Here is a 12,524-nt window from a genome sequence, read left to right as displayed (position 1 = left end):
ATTTAGTGTATTCTGTAATAATATCTGACAGTTTTTTTGAAAGTTTATATGACGGAGCTGTATAAAGAAACTACAGGTCTTATTGGGTGGTCAGGTTTGTGTAGTTTAATAAAAGAGTATAATTTAGGAGGTTGTGGGTTCATAATGTTAAGGTATTTCTGTTCTGTTGGATTTAGTATTGATTTTGAATTTTCAATGGCTAGTTTAATTTGTTTTCGGTATTTTTCTGTGGGGTCTTTGTTTAGTTTTGTACTGTTTTGGTTAGTTAAAAATTCTATTGTTTTGTTATTATAGTCTCATTTGTCGATAGCAATAGCAGTGTTACCTTTGTCTGCTTTTGTAAATATTATGTCATGTTTTATTGATTTATTTTTAATTGAAACGGCTATTTGGTTTTCTTTGAAATAGCAATTATTAGTTTCACTACATACATCGGTAATAGATTTGGCAATGATGCTTTTTTCTATGTTTTTGGCAGTTTTGTTTAACGCTACTTCACATTCTACACCTAAATATTCTAAATTTTTTTTATTATTATGTTGAGGCAAGTTGTGTTTGAATCCTTTCTCTAAAAGTTCTATTTCACTATTATTGAATTTAGTATCTGTTAAGTTTATAAATCTATTGAAAAAACTATGATTTGAAAAATTTTTTGTATGAGTACACAAAGTACACAAAAAATACAATTTTTTGTATGAGTATTAATACACAATGTAAAAAACTAAATAATCTAATTTGCAATAGTAAAAAACTCAATACTCACAAAATACAATACAAAAAATTCAAAATCAATACTAAATCCAACAGAACAGAAATACCTTAACATTATGAACCCACAACCTCCTAAATTATACTCTTTTATTAAACTACACAAACCTGACCACCCAATAAGACCTGTAGTTTCTTTTTATACAGCTCCGTCATATAAACTTTCAAAAAAACTGTCAGATATTATTACAGAATACACTAAATTTTCACCTAAATTCACCGTAAAAAATACACTAGAACTAGTTAATAAAATACAACATTTTCAATTGCCCAACAACTCCAGACTAATTTCATTTGACGTAAAAAATCTTTTTCCTAGTGTTCCTCCTACAGAAACTTTTGTTTTAGTTAAGAATCTTTTAGACCATAATAGTACAAATCCGATCATTGCATCTGAAATTTTACACCTTCTTGAAATTTGCATAAATCAAGACTATTTTGAATTCAATAATCAAATATACACAAACAACAGTGCAGGACTTATTATGGGTAATCCTCTAAACCCATTGCTATCAGATATATTTATGAACCAACTTGAAACAACAATTTCTAAACATCACGTATTTAAACAGTTCTTATATTGGTGGAGATACGTGGATGATATACTAGTATGCTTTACAGGAACTAACAGACAACTTGACCAATTTCTATCATATATTAATTCACTTCATAATAATATTGAGTTTACAATAGAAACAGAACAGAATAACTCCATAAACTTTCTAGATGTAACGATTTCCAGACTACACAACAAACATGAGTTCTCCGTATATCATAAACCTACCCATACTGACACAACTATACACAATTCATCATCCCATCCTACACAACACAAATTAGCAGCCTACCATAGCATGATACATAGACTGACAGAAATTCCTATGACAAAAAATAACTTCGAGATAGAACTAAACATCATTAAACAAATAGCAGTAAACAACGGCTATAACGAACAAACAGTTAACAAAATTTTAAACCAAAAACTCCATAAGAAAGCCCTGAAATTAGTGTATCCACCACCACAGAAAGAACCCAGTACCTTCTGCTCTCTCACATATACTGGCAAGATAACAACAAAAATAGCCAGATACATAAAAAAGAAAGGAATAACACCAGCTTTCAGAACTAAAAACAACTTAAGCAAATATATTAAGAACAATAAAAGCCGAAAGAGAAAGCAACTACAGAGTGGTGTGTACAAACTAACTTGTGATGACTGTCCGAAAACGTACATCGGTCAAACTGGCAGAACTTTTGACAAACGGGTAGCAGAACACAAAAGGGCATTCAACAATAGAAAAACAAACACTTCTACATACGCACTTCACCTTCTAGATCATAATCATTCTTTCAATGAAGGGTTTCAATTTCTGCATATTCAAAATAAAGGCCTTAAGCTATCTTTTTTAGAATCTATGGAAATTAATAAACTGAAAAATACAGATATAATTCTGAATGACCAACTCGAGACAAACAGCTCCCCACTCCTCAACCTCTTCAGTTGAAGACTTAAAAAGGCAAACACATTGTAAACTATATCACTTGAGAAAGGTACTCTGCCGAAACAGCTGTAGTCACTTAGTTATAATAAATTTTGTGGAAGTATAGAAAACAAACGTTTTCAGTGTTTTATTGTTAGATAAAATGAACTTCCATCAAGTAACGGTCGAATCCATCAATTATTTACAGGAATATTCTTAAATAATAAGGTTACAACATACCAAAAAAATCACTCAAATCGGACAACTGGTTTAGGAGATTCGAGACATCAAACATGTCCCATTTTTATGGTGTTCCTTTAATTTTGCCGGTGTGTTTATATTAAAAATCGTTTGAACATGAATACATTTTTTTATGTAAACTGATAGTGACCTAACGAGAGACAACTAAGATTTAAAAATGTATAAACATTTTCAATTTCTTTGCAACACGAAAATGCAGCAGCTGCGTAATACTCTGGATAAATCGGAGAGTGTAGGAAGAGTCTATACTGGTTTCGGAGGTCTTTTCCCCCTCATCAGTAGTCACATATCCTCTTCTCTCCGATTTCTCCAGGTATCACACTTTGGACCTTTCCGAATTGCAAAGAAAGAAATGTCACGGATGAACTAGAGCCATCTACCGAAAAACAAAGTAAGTTATCAATCGAAGTAGCACAGAAAATGACAATAAATATCGTTCCCATACCACCAGATTGACAACAGGTTCAATACTTTCTTTGGTTACACCTCCTGAGATTTTCAAAATTTATAAATCAAACAGGATGCCGAGGAAATTAAGATGAGAGAATTTTAAATAATTCACAACTCATCTGCTCAGCGTGGTAAAAGTTTCAACAAGAAAGATTCCTTAATACAGATATGGGACTACTGATGAGGGGGAAAAGACCTCCGAAACCGGTATAGACTCTTCCTGCACTCTCTGATTTAACCAGAGTATTATGCAGCTGCTGCATTTTCGTGTTGCAAAGAAATTGAAAATGTTTATACATTTTAATTCATTTACTCTTTTTTTTTGAAAAATGGCTTTGGCAGAGCCAATTAGCCAGACTTGTTTCTGATTGATTGCAGATTCATAGTCATAAATTTCTTATAACATAAGTACATTCTACAATTTTATTTTTATAGATACATTGTGTAGCTTTTTTTTATTTTGTTTTTTTTTTAATTATTTTACTGTGTTTTTTTTATATATATTTTAATTTGTGCGAAACACTTTTTTTACTTCTTTTTTTTTTCTATTATTTTTTATTTTTGTTCCTTTTTTTTTCTTTTTTTTTTGTTTATTATTTTTTTTTGTTATTATTTTATTTTGTGTTTTTTTTTATTTTTTCAAACCACATCATTTACTCTTTTGTAGGAGTATTAAGGAATCTTTCTTGTTGGAACTTTTACCACACTGAGCAGTTGAGTTGTGAATTATTTAAAATACTCTCATCTTAATTTCCTCGGCATCCTGTATGATTTATAAATTTTGAAAATCCCAGGAGGTGTAACCAAAGAAAATATTCCACCTGTTGTCAATCTGGTGGTATGGGAACGATATTTATTGTCGTTTTTTGTGCTACTTCGATTGATAACTTACTTTGAACTAAGATTTAATTTGCTTCAGGGGCCACCACCATCAGTTGACATATGTTTCTTCCTTGTAGAGTCATCAGAACTGATTGCTGTGTACCCTGAAGCAAATTTAAACCCAGCTGTCTAGTAAACAAAATAATAAAGAATTATTTGCTATCGGACGCATTAGAGACTTATGTTCAAACACAGAGAAATCTAAAGGATGGTGACCTGTTGATATTTTTGCGAATAATTTTATGGTTTTTTATATATCTGCGATTACGACTTACCTAAACTGGCTGCCAACAGTCGATGGACCATAATATCTGCATATCTTCTAATAGGAGAGGTGAAGTGAGTGTATATAGGAATACTGAGAGCGTAATGTTTGAATTCTTCAGCGCCAGTTTTAAAACTCGCACAGAAATACTGCGCTCGTATCATTGCTTTTGATGTAAAGTGATTGAGGGCTACCGCTCTAGCTTTACCTAGAAGAAAGGAGGTAAATTATCAAAGTACAGTTGTTCTAAAATTGGTCCAAAATTGTTACGATCAGAGAAAGGACGTGTTCCTATGCTTTTTAGATTACGAAAAAGCGTTTGATCGTGTTTATCACCACAAGTTAAAGAAGATCCTCGAGAAATTTGATATAGACCAAAATGACATAAGATGCATTGAAACCTTGTAGTGGTATCGAAGGGCACAATTAAAAATAGATAATTCTATATCCAAACCCATACATATAAGAAGGGGTATTCGACAGGGACAGGCTTTATCCTCTTTTATTTAACATTTATTCGGAAGCCAATTTCAAGAGTCGGGTTTTAAGAGGTAGTTATTGTACATGTTTTGACATACAATTAAGGATTTGATATTCATCATTGGCGCGCTTAGGGATAACGGTCTGAACTTTTCAAATAAAAAAAGATAGTACGCCACTGACGTATTTCAAATTAACAATCATTTTTGAATTCCTCGTTCAATTTGCGATAAAAAAACTATCTTCTCATTTTTTCATACGAGGCGCCGTTTTGCTGCAAAAAATAAAATATCTTAACGCTTTCAAAGTATTCGAATTAGTTTTTTATGTTAACTATTATTATTAGATGTAGAAATTACTAATAGACTAAGAGCCGCTATAGGTGAAATTTCTTAATCATTTTAGGCACGATGGGACCCTATAACTTAAATAGTAGAACCTAAAAGAAAACGTTTGAACACTGTGCCGTCACTTTTCAGTGGCACATGCGTCTACAGTGGCGCATCAAACTTTCCACTTATGGACGGGATAAATAAATTAAAAGTTACCCTCCCTTACTAACAGAATTATTTTTTTATTTTTTTAGGTTCTATGTGATTAACACATAGGATTCAGCGTAATTTTGACCCACCACCCCCTTCCCCCTGCCCCCACCATCAAAAACTTCATTTTTCGTTTTTATTTTCTTTGGTGGGATGCAATCAATTTTAAAATTTCAAAAAATTCACAAGCATAGCTGAGGCTTTTCTAAAACATGCCTATTTTTTATAGACCCATAGGTAGAGTGTACATAACCTCAAAAAATTAAAAGAAATTTTTTTTTCCAAAAAAGCGTATAACTTTTTTTGGGGAATAGCTGCAGGTCTAATTTTTCCTTAATCTTGTGTGTTTTATTAAACACTATATTTTTAATTTTTTTCAGATTTTTTCGTAAGGATCCCCACCTTCAAAAATCCGAAAAACTGTTTTTTGGGGGGTTTTGGGGGATTTTCCCTATTTTATAGACTTCATAATATATAAAATCAATTTTGTTTTTATAGGTTATATGTAACTTGAAGTAACTGAGTCCTTTAGAATATTTAAAAATCAAAAAAAGACGTTCAAACCCCCCAAAACCCCCTTAAAAAACAGTTTTTGGGATTTTTGAAGGTGACCAGCGTTACAGAAAAATCTGAAAAAAATTAGAAATATAGTGTTTGATAAAATACACAAGACTAAGAAAAAATTAGATCTGCAGCTATCCCCAAAAAAAAGTTATATACTTTTTTCCAAAAAACAAATTTTAAAATTTTTTTGAGGTTATGTACACTCAACCTACAGGTCTATAAAAAATAGACGTGTTTTATGAAAACCTTAACTATGCGTGTGAATTTTTTTTAAATTTAAAAAAAAATTGATTGCATCCCACCAAAAAAAATAAAATCGAAAAATAAAGTTTTTGATGGTGGGGGCAGGGAGAAGGGGGTGGTGGGTTAAAATTACGATGAATCTCATGTCTTAATCACATAGAACTTAAAAAAATGAAAAAAATTAAATTCTGGTAATGAGGGAGGGTATTTTTTAATTTATGTATCCCGTCCATAAGTGGAAAGTTTGATGCGCCACTGTAGACGCATGTGCCACTGAAAAGTGACGGCACAGTGCTCAAACATTTTCTTTTAGGTTCTACTATTTAAGTTATAGGGTCCCGTCGTGCCTAAAATGATTAAGAAATTTCACCTATAGCGGCTCTTAGTCTATAATAGTAGTATTTTATTTCATAGAAGTTCGAATACTTTGTAAGGGTTAAGATATTTTATTTTTTGAATAAAAATGGCGCATCGTATTAAAAAAATAGAAAGATAGATTTTTGTCCCAAATTGAACGAGGGATTCAAAAACGATTGTTAATTTGAAATAAGTCAGTGGTGTACTATCTTTTTTCTTTAAAAAGTTCAGACCATTACCCCTATGCGCGCCAATGATAAATATAAAATTCTTAATTGTATGTCAAAAAATGTACAACAACTAACTCTTAAAACTCGCCAAATTTTATTACAATGTTGCCAGTAGTTTCGGCAAAATCGTAAAAAATGTGTAAAATTTTGTTTTCTTCAACGCCCTGTATTTTGAAAATAGATGGTGTTACAAAAAATGTTTATTAAGCAAACCCCAATTATTTTTCAGTTTTTTACCTATTACAGTGACGGTGTTACCTTTTTTGAAAAATATGTATAAAATTGTATCAAAAAACGAAAAAAAACCAAAAAAATGCGGTTTTTTATTTTTAAAGGTGCGTTTCACCAATTTTAAAAATTTGAAAAAATTCAGGGTTAAACTTTATGCAAAAATACACGTTATATGTTTTTTTCGTGAAAACGAATGTCTTAGTTATTTTTTTATACTCATTTAAAATTTTAAAATCGTTCTAAAATTTAAATTTCGCGCCAAAAATAAAAAACAAAATTTTTTTCGGACAGAACTTTTTAAATCTTACAACTTTTTTATTTAAAGTTTTTCGCTAGTTCTCGATGCGGCTGAGATAAAAAATAAAAACATAAAAACCCTAATTAGGCTCTAGGTGGGTCACATGACCACCACATGAATTGGAATCGACTTGGGGGCACTTTTCATCATCTTACCCGGCTAGGCCCTTTATCAATTAAGTGAAACGTACGTCGGCATATACTCTCAATGTAATTCTTAGGAAATGGCTATTATTCCGGTGGACGTATTTTATAAAGTTATTTTATTGAAGTGTATTGTTACAGTATTTCATCTAAGTACATCATTAAGAGCGACTTACCTATAAAATCGTCAGTCATATACTTCTTGACTGACGTAGCTATGGCTCCAGAAGAGGATATGTCCAAATGCATTCCGTACATGGCCAATTTGTCTTGAAGAGCAGTTAACATGGTAACTTTGGGCGGTTCATGGCACCGCAAGAACGCTACTTCTGGAAAATCATCATAGATCTTTTGTGCTACCGATATATTCGCCAAAAGCATAAATTCTTCTATCAAACGATGCGATTCCTTGTTTTCATATATGGAATAACTTACGGGTTCGCCTAAAACATATGTCTTATTGAACTCACAGTAGAATTTATAAACTTGAGCTTGTAGATTTATACAGTAAAGTTGTATTAACCCGGGAGCAGTCGCGCCGTGAGAAAATCTCACATTTTATCTTTTTCCGTGATAACTTGATGAAAAATTTTGCAACATTGCTTTCCACTCGTAAGTGCCTCGAGGAAGATCGTAATAATGCGTAGAATTTTTTTTTATTTTTGTTTTTGTGGAACTTATGGCTTTGGTGAGAACTAATTTTTTTTATGTAATTATGTTTATTTACAATCTACATCATCAAAAGAATGTTAAGTAAATTTGTTCCATGTTTTTGGGCATGAAGAAGATACTACCAATGATGTCTCATCTTATTCTATTTATGTTTAAGTTGTCTACGTAGTCTATTGTATATATGTTGATCTATGTTGTTTCTAGATCTTTGCCAATTTCTTCTCGCACGACGTTTTCAGCAATGAGTTGCCGAATGTGTAGGGGAACATTTGTTGTATGTGTCGGTCTGCGTTCAGTTCGTGGTGTAGGTTGCCATGCCGCTTCTTGCACAAGGGTGGTGAAATATTGAACTGCTGTATCTATCTCGTGTGGAGATTTGATTAGCAAATTAAGATTAATGTTTTCTTCTAGGTAGTATTGGAAATCTGCCCAGTTGTTTATAACTGTGGTACTCTTGTTCATAATAACTAGTGTATGATCAGATGAGAGATCATAGCTGGATTCTATTAGACAGTTGTTTCTGGATTCTCCTTTGCTTATGTAAAAGTCTAGCACATCTGGAAGTTTTCTGGGGTCACTTGACCAGTAAGTAGCGATTCCGTTGGTGTGGCAATCATAGTTGTTGTCGGTCATTGCTTTTAAAAGGTTACGACTTTTCTTGTTATGAGAACTAATTAGCTTTAAAATTGTTAGAAATTGATATTTTTAACATAGCAAGTAAATAAAAATATTATAAAATAGAAATTTGATTTAAATTCGTATTTAAATCTATATTGTGAGATTTTTTCTCTACGCGCGACTACTTACGTTACAGAAGCGAGCGCGACTGCTCCCGGGTTAAGGGAACTTTTACTTTCTAAATTGGAAGAAAAAACAAAATGTAAATATTAAAAAAAAGAATGTGTGTGTACTTTGTACGCACGTAAGAAGATATTCTTCTATTATATAGGTAATTTAAACGAAGTAAATATACTTAACAGGTTATTTGTATTTTATTTAAAAATTAAACTAACTTTCTTATCTACCACTTTCAAAAAATTTTTATTAAAATAACGAAAAATAAAAAAAAGTATGAATCGTCCAGGATTAGAACCCGCGACCTTCCGTGTGCTTCCGTTCTCTGTCCCACCGCTCTGCCAACTACGCCATCGAGCCACTTGAATTGACACGTAAGTTTCGGATATAATTACACAACACGGCGACAAACTGTAAAAATGTTATGCCTACATATTTTATTATTTTACTACAGGGAAACACAAATCCACAAACACAAGAATTATAATAAATAATACATTTCCTAAAACCACTAATATATTCTTTTAATGACTTATTTGCACGGTTACAGATACATACATACCTATCTTGAAAGATTAGCAATGAACTACATACTGTCAGAACTACATACTGTCAGTGTGCGCAGGCGCGTGGTTGATGTACAATTTTACCCTCAATCGATTCGCCGCTAAAGAAGAATATCTTCAAAAACATATTAGTTATGTTGTTCTGAAGCTATTTCCTTGTGGCATTTTTATGATTAATTATTTATATGAGAAATAAGCCACAATTAAAATGAAAAAAATAATTTTATTAATTTTATGAAGTCTTTATTTATCAGATTTACTATGAAGTCTCTAACGCGAGAATTTTACTGTCGTTGCATTTGGTTGTCTTTTTAAAGACAGATCACATGCTATAATTTTTTTGTGACGGATATTCTTGAGTTGGGGTTGATTTCATGTAATCCAATGAACTATCTTTTAGTAAGTCGTCCCAGGAACGCAACTCATAAATATTGGCAATATCATTTTAAAGTCTTCTACTTTAAAATGTATAATATATGTCTAAATTGCCAATATAGCTGAGTCATATTAAATAAATTATTAGAAGAATTTTTTTGCTTAGCAACAACATTTTTGTTTATTTAGTAATATTTTGTATTTTGACAACGGCACCCGATTTGGGCGTCGAAACGTTAATAAAATTATTTTTTTCATTTTAATTGTGGCTTATTTCCCATATAAATAATTAATCATATTAGTTATATTTAGGAGTTACAATTTTTTCTATTCATTGTTAAAAAGGGTTTGAGATACACAAAAAAAATTTTGACGCTGAGTTGTTTTTCACAACGGGATTTAATTCGTGAGACTTAAAACTAATAAATATACCCAGTGGCGTAGCTAGACGCACAGGGGCCCCGTATCATAGTTTGTCGCGGGGCCCTTTTCACCCGACAAAACGTTTGCTCCATCGTAACTTTTTATATTGAGGTCAATTCCATATTCTGTCACAGTATTCAAAATAAGAGTTTTAAGCCCTTGTGCACTGCAATCAGCTACTGATATGAACCCAAAAAAGACACATATTTTGAAAACAAGTAAAATCCTTTATAAAAGGTATATTTATTAAAATTCCCTAAAAAGGGCTACATCACATAACTAGTTTTCGATCAGATAACAGATCATCATCATTGCTGACAAGATGCTGACATGCTAACCACCAAAATACAAAAATATTCGGGTAAAAACCCTTTAAACTTGATCCGTCATGGAAACATTGATGATATTAATTGTGAGATTGAACATGGATGTACAAAATATCACAAGTATTCTGCTCAGGGTACTATTTGAGCCCAAATTGAGTTGTTCACATGTTGACTAGATGGTGGCAACTGATTCAGCTTACTTGTTTTTGTAATATATGGTATACAGCCAACTGCAGGAAAACTTTTTTCCTTGTGGATTTTTACATATATTTTGATTTCTTTGGGTACACACTTATTGTTTTCTACTCTTGACACGTATCGAAAAACTATAAAAAGTTGGTCAGTTTTTGACAAGTCTTGAATTGTATCCAATATAATCACAATGAATGGAGCTTTCTGCTTCAAAATAAGTTCCTTCAGAATAATGTGATATTAAACGTAAAATTGATGCTAATAATCATAACATTTTTTTTTATTAAAAGAAAAGTTACCGCATCCACCAACAGGTTATTAGCGGCATTACTTGAGAAACATTAAATTATAATTAAAGGTTAACAATGATTTTTAACATATAACAAATAGCTAGATTTGGTACAAAATATTGATTTAGATTAGATAGTAAGTCTTTTGCTGGACAGTTTTCTCCCGATAAAGCTGGTAGGGTGTTTGGTAGATTGTTTATTAAACGTTCACTTTCACTTTGATATTTTGGACCCTTAATTAATTAACAGATGGGTGACAGTAGTACATAGGTCGAACCTGGGATGTTCACTAGCCGAAAAGATATGAGTATGTAATCTTGGTGTGTCCTATACGTAGGCGCGTTGGAACCGTTTGAATAAACCGTGAACTAGCACTTGTTTTCCACTGTCGTGTATCTGGTTTTACCGATGTTAGATTAGATTTCGACAGAAGCCATTCGCGTTGCCATTGACTAATCACTTTTGTTAGAAAAAAACGTTTTGAGATCATTACATACACACTCGCGCACTAATTCAGATTCCGCACTTGCTGCTGCATTACGAAAACTGCTGTCTGCCTCTTCATTGCCGATAATTCCTATATGTGATGGGATCCATATAAATTTCGAAGTCGTATTGTTTTCTTGTGCAAGTTGTATTTGTTTTTATTAGATTCTCTAAAGGACTTTTAGGATACAGATGATGCATTGCAAGGAGAGAGTTTGGGGAGTCGGTGAGAAACAGAAGTATTTGAGAGGTCTGCATGTTGTAGGGCGCGATACAGAGCAAATAGTTCGTTGAAAGTAAAAAAGGAGAATATAACAATAGATAGAAACCAGCTGCTAAACTATGATGACTGTGATGCATCACTTTCTAATCCGGAGCTTACTTCTCCATGATGAGCAAGTATTTTTTTATTCAAGTTGGTCAGCCTTGTTTTTATTGATCTTTCTTTTAAGTAGGGACGGATTTTCTTTAACATGTCACTGAGACCTCTCAAATCAGAAGTGAAACCATTGATTGAGATTATGGGTTTCGATAAGCCATCTATGTTCTCTAGGAGGAGGCATAATTGATCACAGTTCAGCGGAAATGGTGGTTAGTGATTATTGATGAAGGTTTTGGCAGGATATATCATGCTAAAAATGGATACATTCGAATGCGTTGTTTCTTTAAGTTTAGATGTCTTTGTCTTCTTTAGAGTTGCTGTAGGTTTTGGTACTACAAATGGGTTTTCTTGAAGTGTAATATCGGTTTCTGGAGAGGCGACTTCACTTATAGAGCGTTTTAAATGAGTTTCTTTGTTTTCGGTCGCTTCTGTATTTACATTTGGTAATTTTTACTCATTATGTTGTGAAAAGTTGCTTTGGTGTGATGATGTGGTTGGAGCTTGTTTAGATTGGGACGTTTCAGGTTGGTTAGTGTTACTGGTAAGGGTTTGCGTAGGAATTGATGCTGTTGCTGTTTCTGCAGCCGAATCGGCTACTGTTGTAGTATTTGAAGTTATAGAACTTAGTGGAGTTTGTTGTGTCGCAGATGTATTTGAAGGTTCAGTGCAGGCTGCTGCCACATGTCCTGGTTTTTTGCATTTGAAGCAGACGTTTCCATCTTGAGAAATGAATATTGTGTAGTTTGTGTTTTCGAATGCTATTGTTATAGACCTGGATCCCGCGTAAGAAAAAAAAGTTGATTAATAGCAAGCTGAAAATTT

The 12,524-nt window shown here is 32.6% G+C and overlaps 1 protein-coding gene across 1 annotated transcript in view; it reads right to left on the bottom strand.

Moving 5' to 3' along the window:
• Positions 1-12,524, bottom strand: part of LOC114329627 (DIS3-like exonuclease 2) — a 60,100-nt gene that overhangs the window by 8,950 nt on the left and 38,626 nt on the right. The window contains exons 4-5 of the mRNA XM_050643574.1: positions 7,372-7,638; positions 4,118-4,315 (exon numbers count right to left, since the gene is read on the bottom strand). Of these exons, the coding sequence (XP_050499531.1) occupies positions 4,118-4,315; positions 7,372-7,638 (465 nt within the window). The remainder of the gene's footprint in view (positions 1-4,117; positions 4,316-7,371; positions 7,639-12,524) is intronic.

This window comes from Diabrotica virgifera, chromosome 2, assembly GCF_917563875.1.
Source record: "Diabrotica virgifera virgifera chromosome 2, PGI_DIABVI_V3a".
In the NCBI taxonomy this organism is placed as follows: Eukaryota; Metazoa; Arthropoda; class Insecta; order Coleoptera; family Chrysomelidae; genus Diabrotica; species Diabrotica virgifera.
This window is presented reverse-complemented; position numbering and strand designations above follow the sequence as displayed.